Raw genomic sequence first — 13,758 nt, 5'->3', positions numbered from 1 at the left:
CCAGTTTGTCCTATTACAACATACCAGCCACTTAATGATATCAGCTATCAAACACAGATAGGGTCAATAGGTAGGCAGACTCAAATATGTTTCTACATGAACCTATACTTGTGGGGAAATCACTGCATGCAATATCAGCGAGGAAAAAAAATCAATATCAAGTACAATAGTGGTGTTTTCACCTGAATCTGGCAGCGTGCTGGCATAACACACCCCTGTCCTTAAATCCCTGTCGAGGGGGGAGTTATTGACTGGCATCATTGATTCACCTGTACTAACATCTAACGTCTCTGAATATTTCAATAACCTGGGGGGCTCCTTCCCCTGGGAGCCAGACATGAATCAGGTATAACTGAAGCAACAAAGGACATTAGTACGCTATTAGTCACACTGCTTACTGTGTGTGTGTGTGTGTGTGTGTGTGTGTGTGTGTGTGTGTGTGTGTGTGTGTGTGTGTGTGTGTGTGTGTGTGTGTGCAAGTGACGTCAGGGCTTCATTCACCAGCAAGGCCAGTGCTTGTCCAGCTTTCTTTCAGTGCCAGGGGGTGGGAGGGCAAACACAGCGGAGGAGGCCGGCAGAGGAGACAGAGGGAAGGAAGTGGGGGAGTGCGGGGGTTCCTGTCTTCCACCCAGCACAATACGACACAGCGGCGTCCCCATTTAAAAACTATTCACAAGCACCTTCTGTCATAGCCCTGTGTTCCCATCCCCAACCCCCCTCCACGGTCATAAAAAAGAGAAAACCCTCTGCGTGACTCGGCTACTTCTGCAGAATAAAACTGCTTTTTTTGTGTTTTCCATTAAATCAGGGCTTCTGTGTCCTGATGCAAAATTTCCCTTTTTCATTTTTTAAAAGCCCCCTGGTCTGTCATCACAAAGTCAATTTTGCCTGGCGGTTAGTCACATGCTTTAAATGTTTATAAGTGCCTGTGAAGAGTATAAGCCTAAGTGTGATAGACTACCCTGGGACCAGGATGGGGCTGAGTGTGAAGGAAAAATGAGGCTAGATGAGCAGACTGGGCTAAAAATTAATGCTGGTTGGTAACAGACTGTGGAAGGTCTGGATGGGATTATAATGGGCTGATTATGGTGAAACTGTCTCTATGGCAGGATTACTATCTGACATGACTATAGAAGGATGCTAAAACAAATTAAATTTGTTTCATTATATATTTTAAATTTGGAATTTAGCTTAGGTGGCACAGATTATATTCAGTTTGGCCTCTGCGTACTGTATGTTATTCTGCATGAGCAGTTTTTTTCCCCTTCGTTGGGACAAACAAGATATTGCTGGCTGAGTGAGGAGTGCCTGCCAAATGAAAATTTAGAGGTTGTTTTATGTTAACTAGCAGACACTGAGGGTATCATATTAGCGCTGATTTATCATATCCTAAATTTGTCTGCTTATTATGAGCTGTACAGCATGGAGATCACACTTGTGATAGAGCAGCTCCGCCTCGGCCCGGGAAGGCCTGGAGAAATTAACGTCTGGGAAAGTGAAAGACCTCACTGCAGCCTCTAACTTGATTGTATTGTGGTCCATCATATTCCCTTCTAATAAGAAGCAGTGAGATGAGACTGATTTGGTTTGGCGCTTTGTGTTCAAATGCAGTTCACTGGAGGGGCCAGCCTCTTTGGAAATCTGAATCACTTTAAGAAATTATGATTGAGCTGATCCAGTATTTAGAGGACGTTTGTCTGCTGGTCAAATGACTTTTAAATGATGAGAAATCTGAAAACATCCATGTCTCCCCGGTAAACTGTTGGATGTTGCATGCTAACACTTTAGCATTTGCTACTGTAATGCTTTTAGCATTATGAAAAGTGAGATGTCTGAGCTTTGAGTACTTTCAGTGCTAATTCACAAATGTTAAAACTGAAAGCGGCTATAATCAGTATTTTATATAACAGATGACATAACTACTTGTTTGTGAAAGGGGTCACTCGTAATGAAAAACCCACTGAGAATTATCACCCGATTGCAGTTTCCCTCAGCTACGGAGCTTTAAAGTGACACATGCAACTTTTGACAAAAGAAATATCACATTCTTCCTCTTATAAATGAAAAGTTGATTTCTTAAGCAAGAAGACGCACCATTGCTCAATTCAATACACTCAGGGGCTTTACTGCGAGAGCTTTACTTGGCCTGGTATGACCAGTAGCTTATGATGGTTCCTAATGTTAGCTAACTCTAGGTAAATATTACTGTATAAGACACATTACTGAGTCAGTTTGCTAACTTTATGACTCTAATCTACTTGTGCTACTGTTACGATAGCTTAGCATTTTAACTAAATGCTAAACAGTTGCTTTGCTTTTAGCATTATTTTATAATTGTCATTTGCAGAAGGCAGCATTCTGCAAAGGCAATGTTTTGGTTGGCTGACAACTAGCAACTAGCATAATATTCTGGCAGACAATAGTTCTGGTGAAAATAGTGGAGCATTTAGCAGCAAAGAGCTCACCTAGCACCACTGAGCTAACATTACAGCTCAGCTGAGGAGGACGCCTGCACTGTCACTAGCATGAGCCTCTCGTCCATGAGTAGATGCATGCTTCTTTCTGCGCTGTGATACAGTTGGATAAATAGCAGTGCAGGTAAGAGGGACAATATGTACTTTTGATGATGGAGTGAACTGTCCCTTTAAGCATTCACTGGGTTACTGTATTTTGAGAGAAAGTAAGCTTTTAGCATTATGCAAAATAAGAAGAATGAGCTTCCAGTATTTCCAGTGCAAATTCACAAATTATTAAACTGGAATAATGTTATGTAGCTGATTCAATCCCTGCAGATTCCTACCATCTTCACTTTAAAACCGAGAAAGTAGCCCCTGATAACTCAAAACATGTATTTTTTAATTACACTTGATAAATTCCTAAATTCATTTAAAATGAATTACTATTTACAGTTATTTTTTAAGATACTCACCTTCTATCACTCAAATACTGTAGTGTATAAAACTGGATTGGCCAGGGACACAGTGACCCAGTGAGTTGACCATTGGGAAAAGCACCCCAAAATGTGTGGTGAGAGGAGATGATCCTCTTTCGACATAAGGAATTCACTTTTCCCCTGAGACTTCGCCCCCTAGCGAAGCCTCGAGGTGCCAAGACTGTGTGAGTTTGTAAGGAAACATCCACTCATCGCTGTTGGCATTCATACTGAAGTGGGAAACAGAAGGGTCGGAGGGAACAAGGCAGGAGGTGGATCTGGGTTCTTACTCTTGCCCTCTTCATCACCTCGCTACACTAACTCGCTGCCAGTCATAAGCAATTAGACCACAAGCATTGTTCCTGTTTACAGACATCTTATGTGCTGCAAATTCTGCACGATTGTTTCTGAATCGTTTTTTATTGGTATCTGTTATGTGGGCTGTTAAGGCCGATATTGATGCTGTTTAGATCGAAGGAGCCAATTTCCTTCAGAATTTTATTTTTCTCAGGGTGGTAAAGCCTCTGAAACAGCAGTTACTGTAGAACATGGTGCACTAAAAGTCTGTACTGAAACACAAGACAACAAAAAATCTTACTGCTTTCTATGGAATCTGATCATTGAATTCAGTCTAGCTTCAGACGGTGTTGTTGATCAATATTAATATTGATCAGAAAAATCTTATCCATCATATCAGACATGCAAAGCAGTCACAGCAAACTGAATTTTAATACAAAGTAAATTGATTCAGTAAATTGGCTGAATCAGCAGCTGCCATGAAACATGAATGCCATGAATCCCTGATACAACAGAAGTATCAGCAGCTCTGGTACAGTAGGTAAACTTGCTATCTGCTGTTTGGAATAAAATCTGTCTTAGGTTATTAATTTAAATTACTTCCTTGTCTCAGAAATTGGGGTGTGTGAGAGGAGATTTTCCACTGTCTTAAAGCCTCACAGGCACAACCCTGATTGCCAAGATGTCACCGCGATCAGGAAAGGTCATGGCTCTATTCCCACCGCACACAACCAACATGATGAGCTTTTCTCTTTTTTTTTTCTTCTCATGGCTGCATGAGCTGCCATCTTGGTGTGTGCGGAGTCATCATTGATGGGCCTCCATGCTGATGTGCAGACAGGACACTGGAGTGAAGGAGCGCACTCCTGTCTGTTCGATTCGCCACTTGTTCGACTGTCAGCGCATCTTTCTGGTTATCTCTCCGCCTGTCTCTCACTCTTTGTATCAGTTAGAAAAGTTTCCATCAAACCATCTGCTACACAGTCCATTCTGGTGGAGAAAGAAGCAAAATCTTATGCCCTTTATTCTGCTACTTTTCCTATCCCTCCACTCTTAAATTATGATTCTGTGGCCACAGGTAGAGATGTATTGGAGGGTAGAATTATCCACACTCAATTACCCAACCTTTAGAGCCTCACATAAATCTTTATGAAATAAAATTCACTGGATACATCATTGCAGCTAGGATCAAAAACATGAAGATAGGGGTCTTTTAACCTCTTCAACCCTACAGAGCCTTTGGCAAGTCAAGCATACAGGGTAGCCAAGCATTGCTCACATGCATAAAAATTTATTTGAAATCCCTGTCATATCCTAAAGATATCAAATATGTCAGACTGAATCACGGGGAAGTACTGTATGTGTAAAATGATGCACGGGACATCTAGAATTTTTCATTTGACAGAATCATATATCTTTAAAAATTGCCTTGAATCGTAATATTTTATAGAACAGAGAATATACTGTATATATAATGATTTCTAACAGTATGGGGGAAAAAATGTTTTATTTAACTTTGAAGCTACTCCATGAAGCTCAAGGGAAAATCTAAGAGGAATACTGGGAACATTCTGGGTTGACGATTAAAGAGGGAAAAAGCATGCAAAGCAAGCAATTACATTTTTTCTGTCATTACATTTAAAGGACTATACAGGTACTTTTGCATGTTTTAGCTCATCTACTACCAATCTTTTATTCTGTACATCCCAACTAACCATTGTGCAGGACATGTTACTATGTTTGAAACATTTGAATGTTCCAAGAATCCATTGGTTTCCATTTATTATTTCCGTAGGAAAATATAAGCTATTAGCTATGCGCTCTTGAAACTTGTTTGAGTTACAGAACTGTATGTAGTCCATCATACTGAACATCAATCCTGCATTAATTTTTACATTACTGTTGTGAGGTAATGTAGTGCAGACTCAAAACAATCTGAGCTTAAATTTCATTGCAAATCATTGATAATGTAACTGGCAAAGATTAATGCAGATTGTTCACTGTGATGGAATATCACATAAACACGATAACTGATTTTCAAACAGAACAGAAATGAATGAAAAATAATGGCTGCCTGGAGCTGTAGGAAAAAAAGTCATCAAAAAGTTTTAAACTGCATAACTTTCATTAGAAAATGGTTAGCAAAAATGTTTTTAAAGCCCCTAAAAACTTGCATTCAAATCAGAAATATTTGTGACTAAACAAGCAAGAATCAGTAAGTTAAAGACCCCATTCAGACATGTATTAAGACATACAATATAAAAATATTCTGCTAGGAATAACAATCTGTGTGATATGGTTTTTACACAAAAAAGTTACTTACTTGAATTCTACTTCTACGCTGTCCTTCTCCCTCAATGAAAAATCCAGAATATATGAATATGCAAATATGTTTAGTTTAAAACTGGAGTTTTAACTCCTGCTGGACACAAGATGTCTGATACTTCACTGAAAAGTCCACTCTCAATGTATGTACACCGGGGTTTCCACATCAGTAGGTTACATATTGATGTGGTAAATACTGGACCGCGATTGGCTTCCAAAGTAGTTATGATGTCACAAAATCATGTTTGTATGTATACATCTTAAAATGAGATCTAAGGTTAGCACAGAGAAACTTTCCTCCTTCAGCAGATGAATGTGAAAACAGCAGGAAGCCAGGTGACGGTCTTATAGAGCGAACTGGCATTGTTTTTCAGTCGTTCCCTAACCTTAACCACATGTTTATTATTATAACCATGACAAAAGTTTAAAGAAGTAATTTTAATTCAAACCACAATGTTTCCCTAAACCTAACCAAACCTTAACCATAGCGTTATCACATTAAACAGATTTATTTTTCAACAGTGATTTGTAACAGTTTTGAAAGGCACAGACTAATGATTTTGTCCTGCGAAAAGAGATCAGAAAACGCTTCTACGCATTGTTGGGGGCAACATGACAACATATTTTGTTGTTTAATTTGGAGGACTTGTTGCATAGTAAGAAGCTGATTGAGAAAATAGGTTGTCAGGGTAAGGAGCTAGAGCATGGAAACCTTTAATTTTATAACAAAATATTAATTTTATTTCTTTTTTACATGCCAGAATGACAGTTTACTTATCTTTTTATTTTGCCACTAAATCATCACTGAAAGGAAAAATGACCCTGATCTTTGCACTCATGAATTGTGGTTGCTTGTCATTTGTGGCGACACACTGGACAAATTAAAATGTATTCTCCTCACTGTAACTCGCTGAAAAACAGTAATGTGGCCTGCTGTAATGCAGCCTCATGGCTTTTGGAGTGTTGATGTCATTCACACTCATGTTTGGTTCATTTGTATACGTGTGTGTATAGGGTGCTAATGAGGGAGGAGGAGGAGGAGTGGGGTGGATGTGGAATTGGTGGGATACAGCTGGACGGAGTGGGAGACTGTGGTGAATAGGTAACCATGGTAACTCTTGGCTACGATTTGAATGCAGAGAGAGAGCAAAAGGGGGAAAGGAAGCTGCAGTGTTTGTGTGCGGTGGAAAGAGAATTGGGGGGTGGGGGGTGGGGTTAAGGGTTAATATGCATCATTGTAGCAGGTTAATCTTTCATCAAACTGCGAGGTCAATGCAGCGTTTACCCCTGCCACTGGACACTACAGTGCACCGCACAGGGGGAGGAAATGGAGGTCCAGGAAATAAGTAGTAGAAAGGGGGTGAGGCAGCTGGGAGGGGAGGGGAGGAGGGGGCGTTGAATGAGTTTGCAAAAGAGTTGGCAGCGAGGAAGAGTGTTCCTACTTTTATAGACGGAGATGGGAGATAGGTATAGATATCGCGGGAGATAGAGAAAAGAAGGGAGAGAGGATAAAGAGGGAGAGTTACAGGTAGAGACTATTGTAACATGTGGATAGTGACAGCAGTGAGGCAGAATACAATCAACCAGCCTCTAACCAGCTGTCAGCTCCAACTAGTCTCAGTCTCCTCTATGGACTCTCGCTCACCACCTCCCCCCAACATCTGAGCTACCATCTTAACCTCAGCCTCAGCCTCCACCGGCTCGCTCTCTTTTTTTTTTTGTTGCACCTTTCGACACTGCTCAGATGCTGTCTACCTGAAATAGCTCTGCCACTTAGTTCTCGCTGGCAAGAAAGGAAAGAGGAAAAAAAGGTGGCTGGAAATTAAAATATATAAAAAGGTGAGAGTTGATCCAAAAATAACAATTGAGTGCCTTTTTATCCATCGGCACCGCCACCGCTGTGTCGGGATACAGATGAGGAGCAGTTGCAGGGCAGGACAAGCCGCTGTCCCTGATGACTGTTGCATCGTTGCCTGGTGCTGCATTTGCAGTTGTTGCAGTTGCCGTCTCACTACTACTGGTGTCCTGTTCTGTCTGACCAGAGATCCTGCTGCCGATATGATTTATCATAGTGTCCTTGTGTGTGTTTTAATGTCATTGAACTACGTACGTATTATTGATCAATCTCTCCCCCACCCATCCAACCCCACCTCTCCTCCCTCCCTCCCTCTCTCTCTCTCTCTCTTTCTCTACATCTCCACCAGTTTCATATTCATCCCTCTGTTGTTTCTTGTCTCCATCTCTCTGTCGCTCTCTGTTTTATATGCGTCTCTGTGTTGTCATTCCCCTCCCTCCATCTCTGTCTGTTTTATATTCATCTCTCTATTGAGCCCCCCTCCCTTCTCCCTTCTTTCTTTCTCACTCTCTCACTGAGCGAGAGATTATTAATATTAATGTGTGTCTTCTTCTCCCCTCCCTATTTTTCCTCTTCCACTTTTTTATCTTTCTTTTACTACTGATCTCTTTTCTGCTCTTCCCACTATTTATACCTTTCTCTGGGTCTTTATCCCTCATCATTCCTTTCACCCAACCTTCCCTCCATCTGTCTCCATCTCTATCTCTTTCTCTTTCTCTCTTTTTCTCCAGCCTGCTCTCTGCAGCTGTTCAGTATTCATCTATTACTGTAGTGTTGATAATTCCCTTCTCTGCCTGCAGCCATACAGTCATCTATCAGATTAATAATCCTTCTCTCCTTCTCATTCTCTGTCTCTCTCGCTTCCCCTCTTTCTCCTTTCTTACTGTGCCAAGTGTGGATGCTCAGCGTGTCAAATGAGTTTGCGTGTCAAAGTCCCATCATTACAACCATCATCATTAATAACCATATCTAGATTGCTGGATGCCCTTATTAAGGTTGTTCAGGTCTAAATAACCTGCAGAGGGGAAGAGAGGCTGGTGGAGCCTGACTTGAGCTGGCCATCTATTAGTGTTAATGTAGACTGCACCATTCACTACCATTCTCCAGCCCCTAGAGCATGCAATGCTGTGCTCGTACAGGAGTGGAATTAACATTTTAGTCCCACCACCGCGTCTATGCTACTGCAAAAAGTGGCACTGCTTACTGGATTCAGTCTCTTATTGTTTTCAAGTTTTGAGACTTGCTTTGAAAAGTATGAGTTTACTTAAAGGTGCTAAGGATAGCATGTTCAAACATAAATATATCAGTGTCGTATTAATTGTCATACCTTGGTATAATTAGCGTTAACATATGAGACCATTGCTGAGATGACCTGAAGCCTCTATCTCACACCAGTGGTGTTATTAATGGTTCTCAAAATTAAGACCACCTGTCCCATAAACCCTGTTGCTTCCTGTCACAGAGTAGATGTTGCTGTTTTTCACTGAAGTTGATTGAAATGATTTTTCCTTTCACTTATTCCATCATCTATCATTTCTAGAAACTATTTTTAGCTCCATTTACACTGGGAGAATGGTTGATTCCCTGTAAAATCCAACAGTGTTTCACACTTTGTAAACAGGGAATTACAGTTTGTAGTTTTAAACCCAAAAGTATTTGAGCCATGGGTTCCCTCACCGGATTTCTTTTCTTCCCCATAGAGTTTTTGATTGATGCAGAAAATACATTCTGTGGCTCACATCAGTCTACATTTTGTTCAACGGGTTATAGATTACACCCATTAATATCACAACTATGACTTTTGAATGGTTCTTTCTATTCATATTGATTGCATGTGGAGATTGTTTTGTTGAACAAAATATGTGCAATATTATCAGTCTTTTATAAACCTAATTAGTGCTGAAATGATTAACCAAACACAGAAAATTAATCTATGACTATTTTGATAATTAATTAATTATTTCCTTGTCAAAGCGTCACAAATTTGAGAACCTGCTGCTTATTTCTTTCATATCATCTAAATTAACTTTACAACTAAAGTAACTTCTGCTGGGCAAATGTCATTATTTTTAGACTTTTTATTGAATCCAGGTAATGAAAATTAGCTCCCGCTCACTGTCAATACTTGTTTTGTTCATTTGTTGAATAGCTACTATATGTATGTATGCATGTAGCTATTCAATAAAGTTACCATATGTGTATGATTGAGCTGATGTTTTGTTACTTGGACTCATCACTTATTCCCCTTTGTACCTGTCTGAATACAGGTGTGCAAAGATAACTTTTCCTGTAGTCATTTTATTGACTATTTGATCAATCGATGAATTTAAATAAAGCTTTTGATAATGAAAGTTATTGCAATACTTTCAGCCCTAAACCCAGTGCAGGATTCCCATTGAAACACTGCCTTGGGAACCTAGAGTGGGACATAAGTGTAGCCATTTATTGCAATATCTGAGTTGGTCTACAAAATACACATCATTGCATGATTGTTTCAGTGTGATTGGGTGTGATGATGCTCATTTGTTTACAACAGTTATACCACTGTTTCACATATTAATGTCTTTTCTGATTTATTCATGTTTACATGCTAAATGCAGTCCTGTAAAGACAGAAATACCTTGTTGTCCTACTTTTGCTTGTGTGTTTCCATATTTCCCTACCACCTCCTTGAACCTTTAATTACAGAAATCGGCTTCCACCTGCCCTGGGTGTAAGGATTTGATTTCTGACAAAATGCCTGCTCAGGGATTATGTGGGATTTGATATGAGCAGTGACATAGAAGTTCTAATGCTTCTCAAAGATTTTTTGACAATCCCTCCCATGATAAGCTATACTGTAGATGTCTACCTATTATTTGTTCTATTCATTCTCTGTTGGTGAAAACACGAGGCAGAGTCTGTGTTCTGTCTTTAATATCTGCTCTCTCTCCCCCTCTCTTTGTCTCTCTCTCTTTTGTTCTTCCACAGTAACTCCTGGGTTCTTCTCACTTCACAAAAAGCCTCACTCAAATCCCCAGACAACACAAGAAAAAAAGGGAATAACATCTGTTTATCTGCATATTTCTATGTTCAAAAAATAAGAGGAAAAAACACAGAGATCGACAGAGGACAAAAAACATCTCAGAGGATGCAGAATTAGAAAGAACAAATTGCCACTGGAGGACCAAAGGGAAAATAAACCTTTTCTCGCAAATCCACCAGCGTGGAGTCACCTCACCTGTACCTTCGGATTAAAGAGCAGGGTCATGTCCCAGTTGCCATGCGCATCGCCACGCTGACCTGCCTTTCCGGCCCTTCCCCCTTCCTCTTTCTATTGGCCCAGCTGCTACTGCGGCTCCTCCTCCCTGGGCCGGAGTTGGTGGGAGCCGCCTCCTCCTGCCCCTCCCTTTGCACCTGCTCCAACCAGGCCAGCCGAGTCATCTGCACCAGGCAAAACCTGGAGGAGGTGCCTGAAAGCATATCAGTCAACACACGATACCTCAACCTGCAGGAGAACTCCATACAGGTAAATAGTGGCTGGAGGAAGTCGCTTGTTGGGTCAAATCATGTCATGTCAATGTTGATTTGTGTTGTGCATTTCATACAGGATAGTTTGTGTGAAAATACATATCACATGTCAAAACGTTTAAATATAAACATCACAGAGACACAAAATAAGCAGATGTTGCCATAATAATAAACCTTTTTAAATCTTTTAGTTCAAAAAATAAATAAATTAATATTATTTATTGTTATTAACAAATGATGAAATTTAATGGTTGTCTAAAAATAGTGTTGTGTTTTTTTTTTTTTTCAACTGCTGGTTGTTACTCATATAATGATGACCGACTGGAGGTCATGGTTTTTATTGACAATTACATCTCAGCATAAATTACACAGAGAAAACACACAGTTTATCATTTTTTAAACATGTCACTGTCTCCAGTTTCACTATTTCTTTTCAGCACATAGCCTTTTGATACATCTTAATACAGTTATTGATTTCATTTAATATAATTGTTGTCATTTATATAGTTATTGATAGAAGAGACAAATCCTGTATAGCAAATTCACACACATACACTTACATATGTGTCTGCATTTTTTTCCCCCATAATCAGAGGGAATATTTGCTTTTGCATCCAGCTGTGAATGTTAGGATTAACTTGTTGATACAGGTTTTCTCTTAGAAACTTTAGTTTCGAGAAAAGACAGACAACGTAAGCAGCAATAATGGTAGAAAAAGGCACTTAAGCCTCTGCTGAACTGAGGGAATATTTTATGAATTGAAAGCAAGGCATATTTCCATGACACCGTGCTGCCTTTTGTATGCATTACCAATTTATCTAGAGTCCCTAGACAGCGTTTTGTGGCTTTACAGCTGCAAGGGAAGTTCATTTAACCACAGACCATCGATACAAAGCACATGAATCTCTACATTTATAAACAGAGTGGGTTGATTTTACTCTTTGCAGCAGCATTTGAAGTAATTGGATCCCTCCTCATGTTGCTGACAGTGCTTTGTTCGTTTGTTATTTTTAAATTCATTTCCATTATATTTTATCTCCTCTAATGAAAAGCAACGAGTATCCTAAACATTGTTAAAAATGTCTAGTGCATCTCTTGTCATGTCAAACTGCTCTGTACGTTGGATAAGCCTCTATTCCTCTGAGAAAACATCTTATTAAACATTATGTGACTTTAACGGAGCATAAATGGGACATCATGCCACAAGACTTGGTATGAGAGGTTTTAAGAGATGCTGTTCACATGAAAGAAAAATGAAAGAAATAATAATAATATTCGTTGCATTTCATTTTTAGCCTACAAATTCTGATTCGGTTTGTTGTATCCTCCAGCCCCACTTGAAATGATTAAAAGTCTAAAAATGTTTTAACACCTGAAGGCATCCTAGATTCTCTGGCTTATTTTTTCCTCCACTGAGTACCCTGAGAGTAAAGCCTTGACAGCTCCCACCCCCTCTTAACATCTCCCTCTACCTCTCCCTCCCCCCCCTCTTTGCCTACTATACACCCCCCCCCAGCTCTACATACAGACAAGGCAATGGTCCATCTCCTTGTGTCTCACAGAGGGCTTTGGACACACATATCTCAAACAATTAGAGATTTAAGGGGCTTTTAGTCTCACTCACTAACTGTGTGCCTTTGTCCAGGGCCTGTGGCACCCATGTTTTTAAGAATCAAGTCTTTATGTAGAAAAACATCTCTTTTGGTTGATCATTTGTAAAATGGATTAAAGAAAAGTGTCATGCAGAATATTTAGACAGTTTTAAAAATGTATTAATTTAGTGTCATAGTTTTGTTTTCTGTGGTGATTTGTGGTGACACTTCATGTGAATAGTGCTACACTGATAATCAGCTTATTATCAAGGGATTATAATGTGTCAGTAGTAAGGCCCCATAGTCTCACTGAAACAACATTTGTGAAAAGCACTTCAGTGTCTGGAGCAGGCCCTGAAATAAGGTCAGGATAAGGAATAGGACTGAGTTTACAGTAGGTTTACCATAGCGATGAGATGTAACAATGTCAAGTCTTTAACTTTAACATTTTTCACTATCAGTACCCCACAAGTTGTGCCATGATACCACGGTCACACGGTAGTGAGCTCTCAGAACCTTATTTTGGTCACTGGCTAGTTTTTGTCCTTTATTTTGGTGCCGAAACTAAATCTGACTTCAAAGAATCTTCAAAAGAAGACAACTGTGCTCGTTGGCAGGTTAGGGTTAAGGATTTGGGTTTTACTGTACAAGACGGTGTAGTCCCTCATTCGTCCAGGAGTGTTCCATCGTAGAAAAGGTTTCAGTCGTAGTCATCTGGACACTGTTTTAAAGCTTTAAGCTTTAAGCTTTAGCTCAAATTTCTGAGTTCTCAGACCATTTTCACAATTGAGAATGACTCCCGGATGGGAGCTGAAACGTCTTGATTCTGAAAACAGTGTCCAGATGACTACGACTGAAACCTTTTCTATGTTTTACCGTACAACTACAATTTCCAACCCTTTTTAGTGGATCAGTACACACAAGCACCCTTGGAGCCAAAACAGAGGCTGGGAGACACACATGTTTAACTGGCTCGTGTCGTTGTCAGCAGTCAGTGGGGTTCTGACTGAAAAGCCCACCTTCCACTGCAGACAGCAGCAATAGTCATTGGGGTGGAAGGGTCAGTTACCATTATGAGCAGAGAAACAAATTATTTATATTTGTATGGATTGTTTATGCGTTTAGCCATATTTATGCCTTTGAATCATTCATTGACAATGCTTTTTTTTTCTTTACATGGTTTTGTAATGATTTTCAAATCTATACCATCTCTAAATTTAAAAAAAAAAGTCAGTATTAGAGCTGCA

At 39.8% G+C, this 13,758-nt stretch overlaps 1 protein-coding gene across 4 annotated transcripts in view; it reads left to right on the top strand.

Moving 5' to 3' along the window:
- lrrc4ba (leucine rich repeat containing 4Ba) overlaps window positions 1-13,758 on the top strand; it is a 37,227-nt gene that overhangs the window by 12,664 nt on the left and 10,805 nt on the right. For all 4 annotated transcript variants that reach the window (XM_044181878.1, XM_044181881.1, XM_044181879.1 and 1 more), the window contains one exon: window positions 10,380-10,917. In XM_044181878.1, the coding sequence (XP_044037813.1) occupies window positions 10,672-10,917 (246 nt within the window). In that variant the 5' untranslated portion in view covers window positions 10,380-10,671. The remainder of the gene's footprint in view (window positions 1-10,379; window positions 10,918-13,758) is intronic.

The sequence above is a fragment of the Siniperca chuatsi genome, linkage group LG21 (genome assembly GCF_020085105.1).
Source record: "Siniperca chuatsi isolate FFG_IHB_CAS linkage group LG21, ASM2008510v1, whole genome shotgun sequence".
Lineage (NCBI taxonomy): Eukaryota > Metazoa > Chordata > Actinopteri > Centrarchiformes > Sinipercidae > Siniperca > Siniperca chuatsi.
This window is presented reverse-complemented; position numbering and strand designations above follow the sequence as displayed.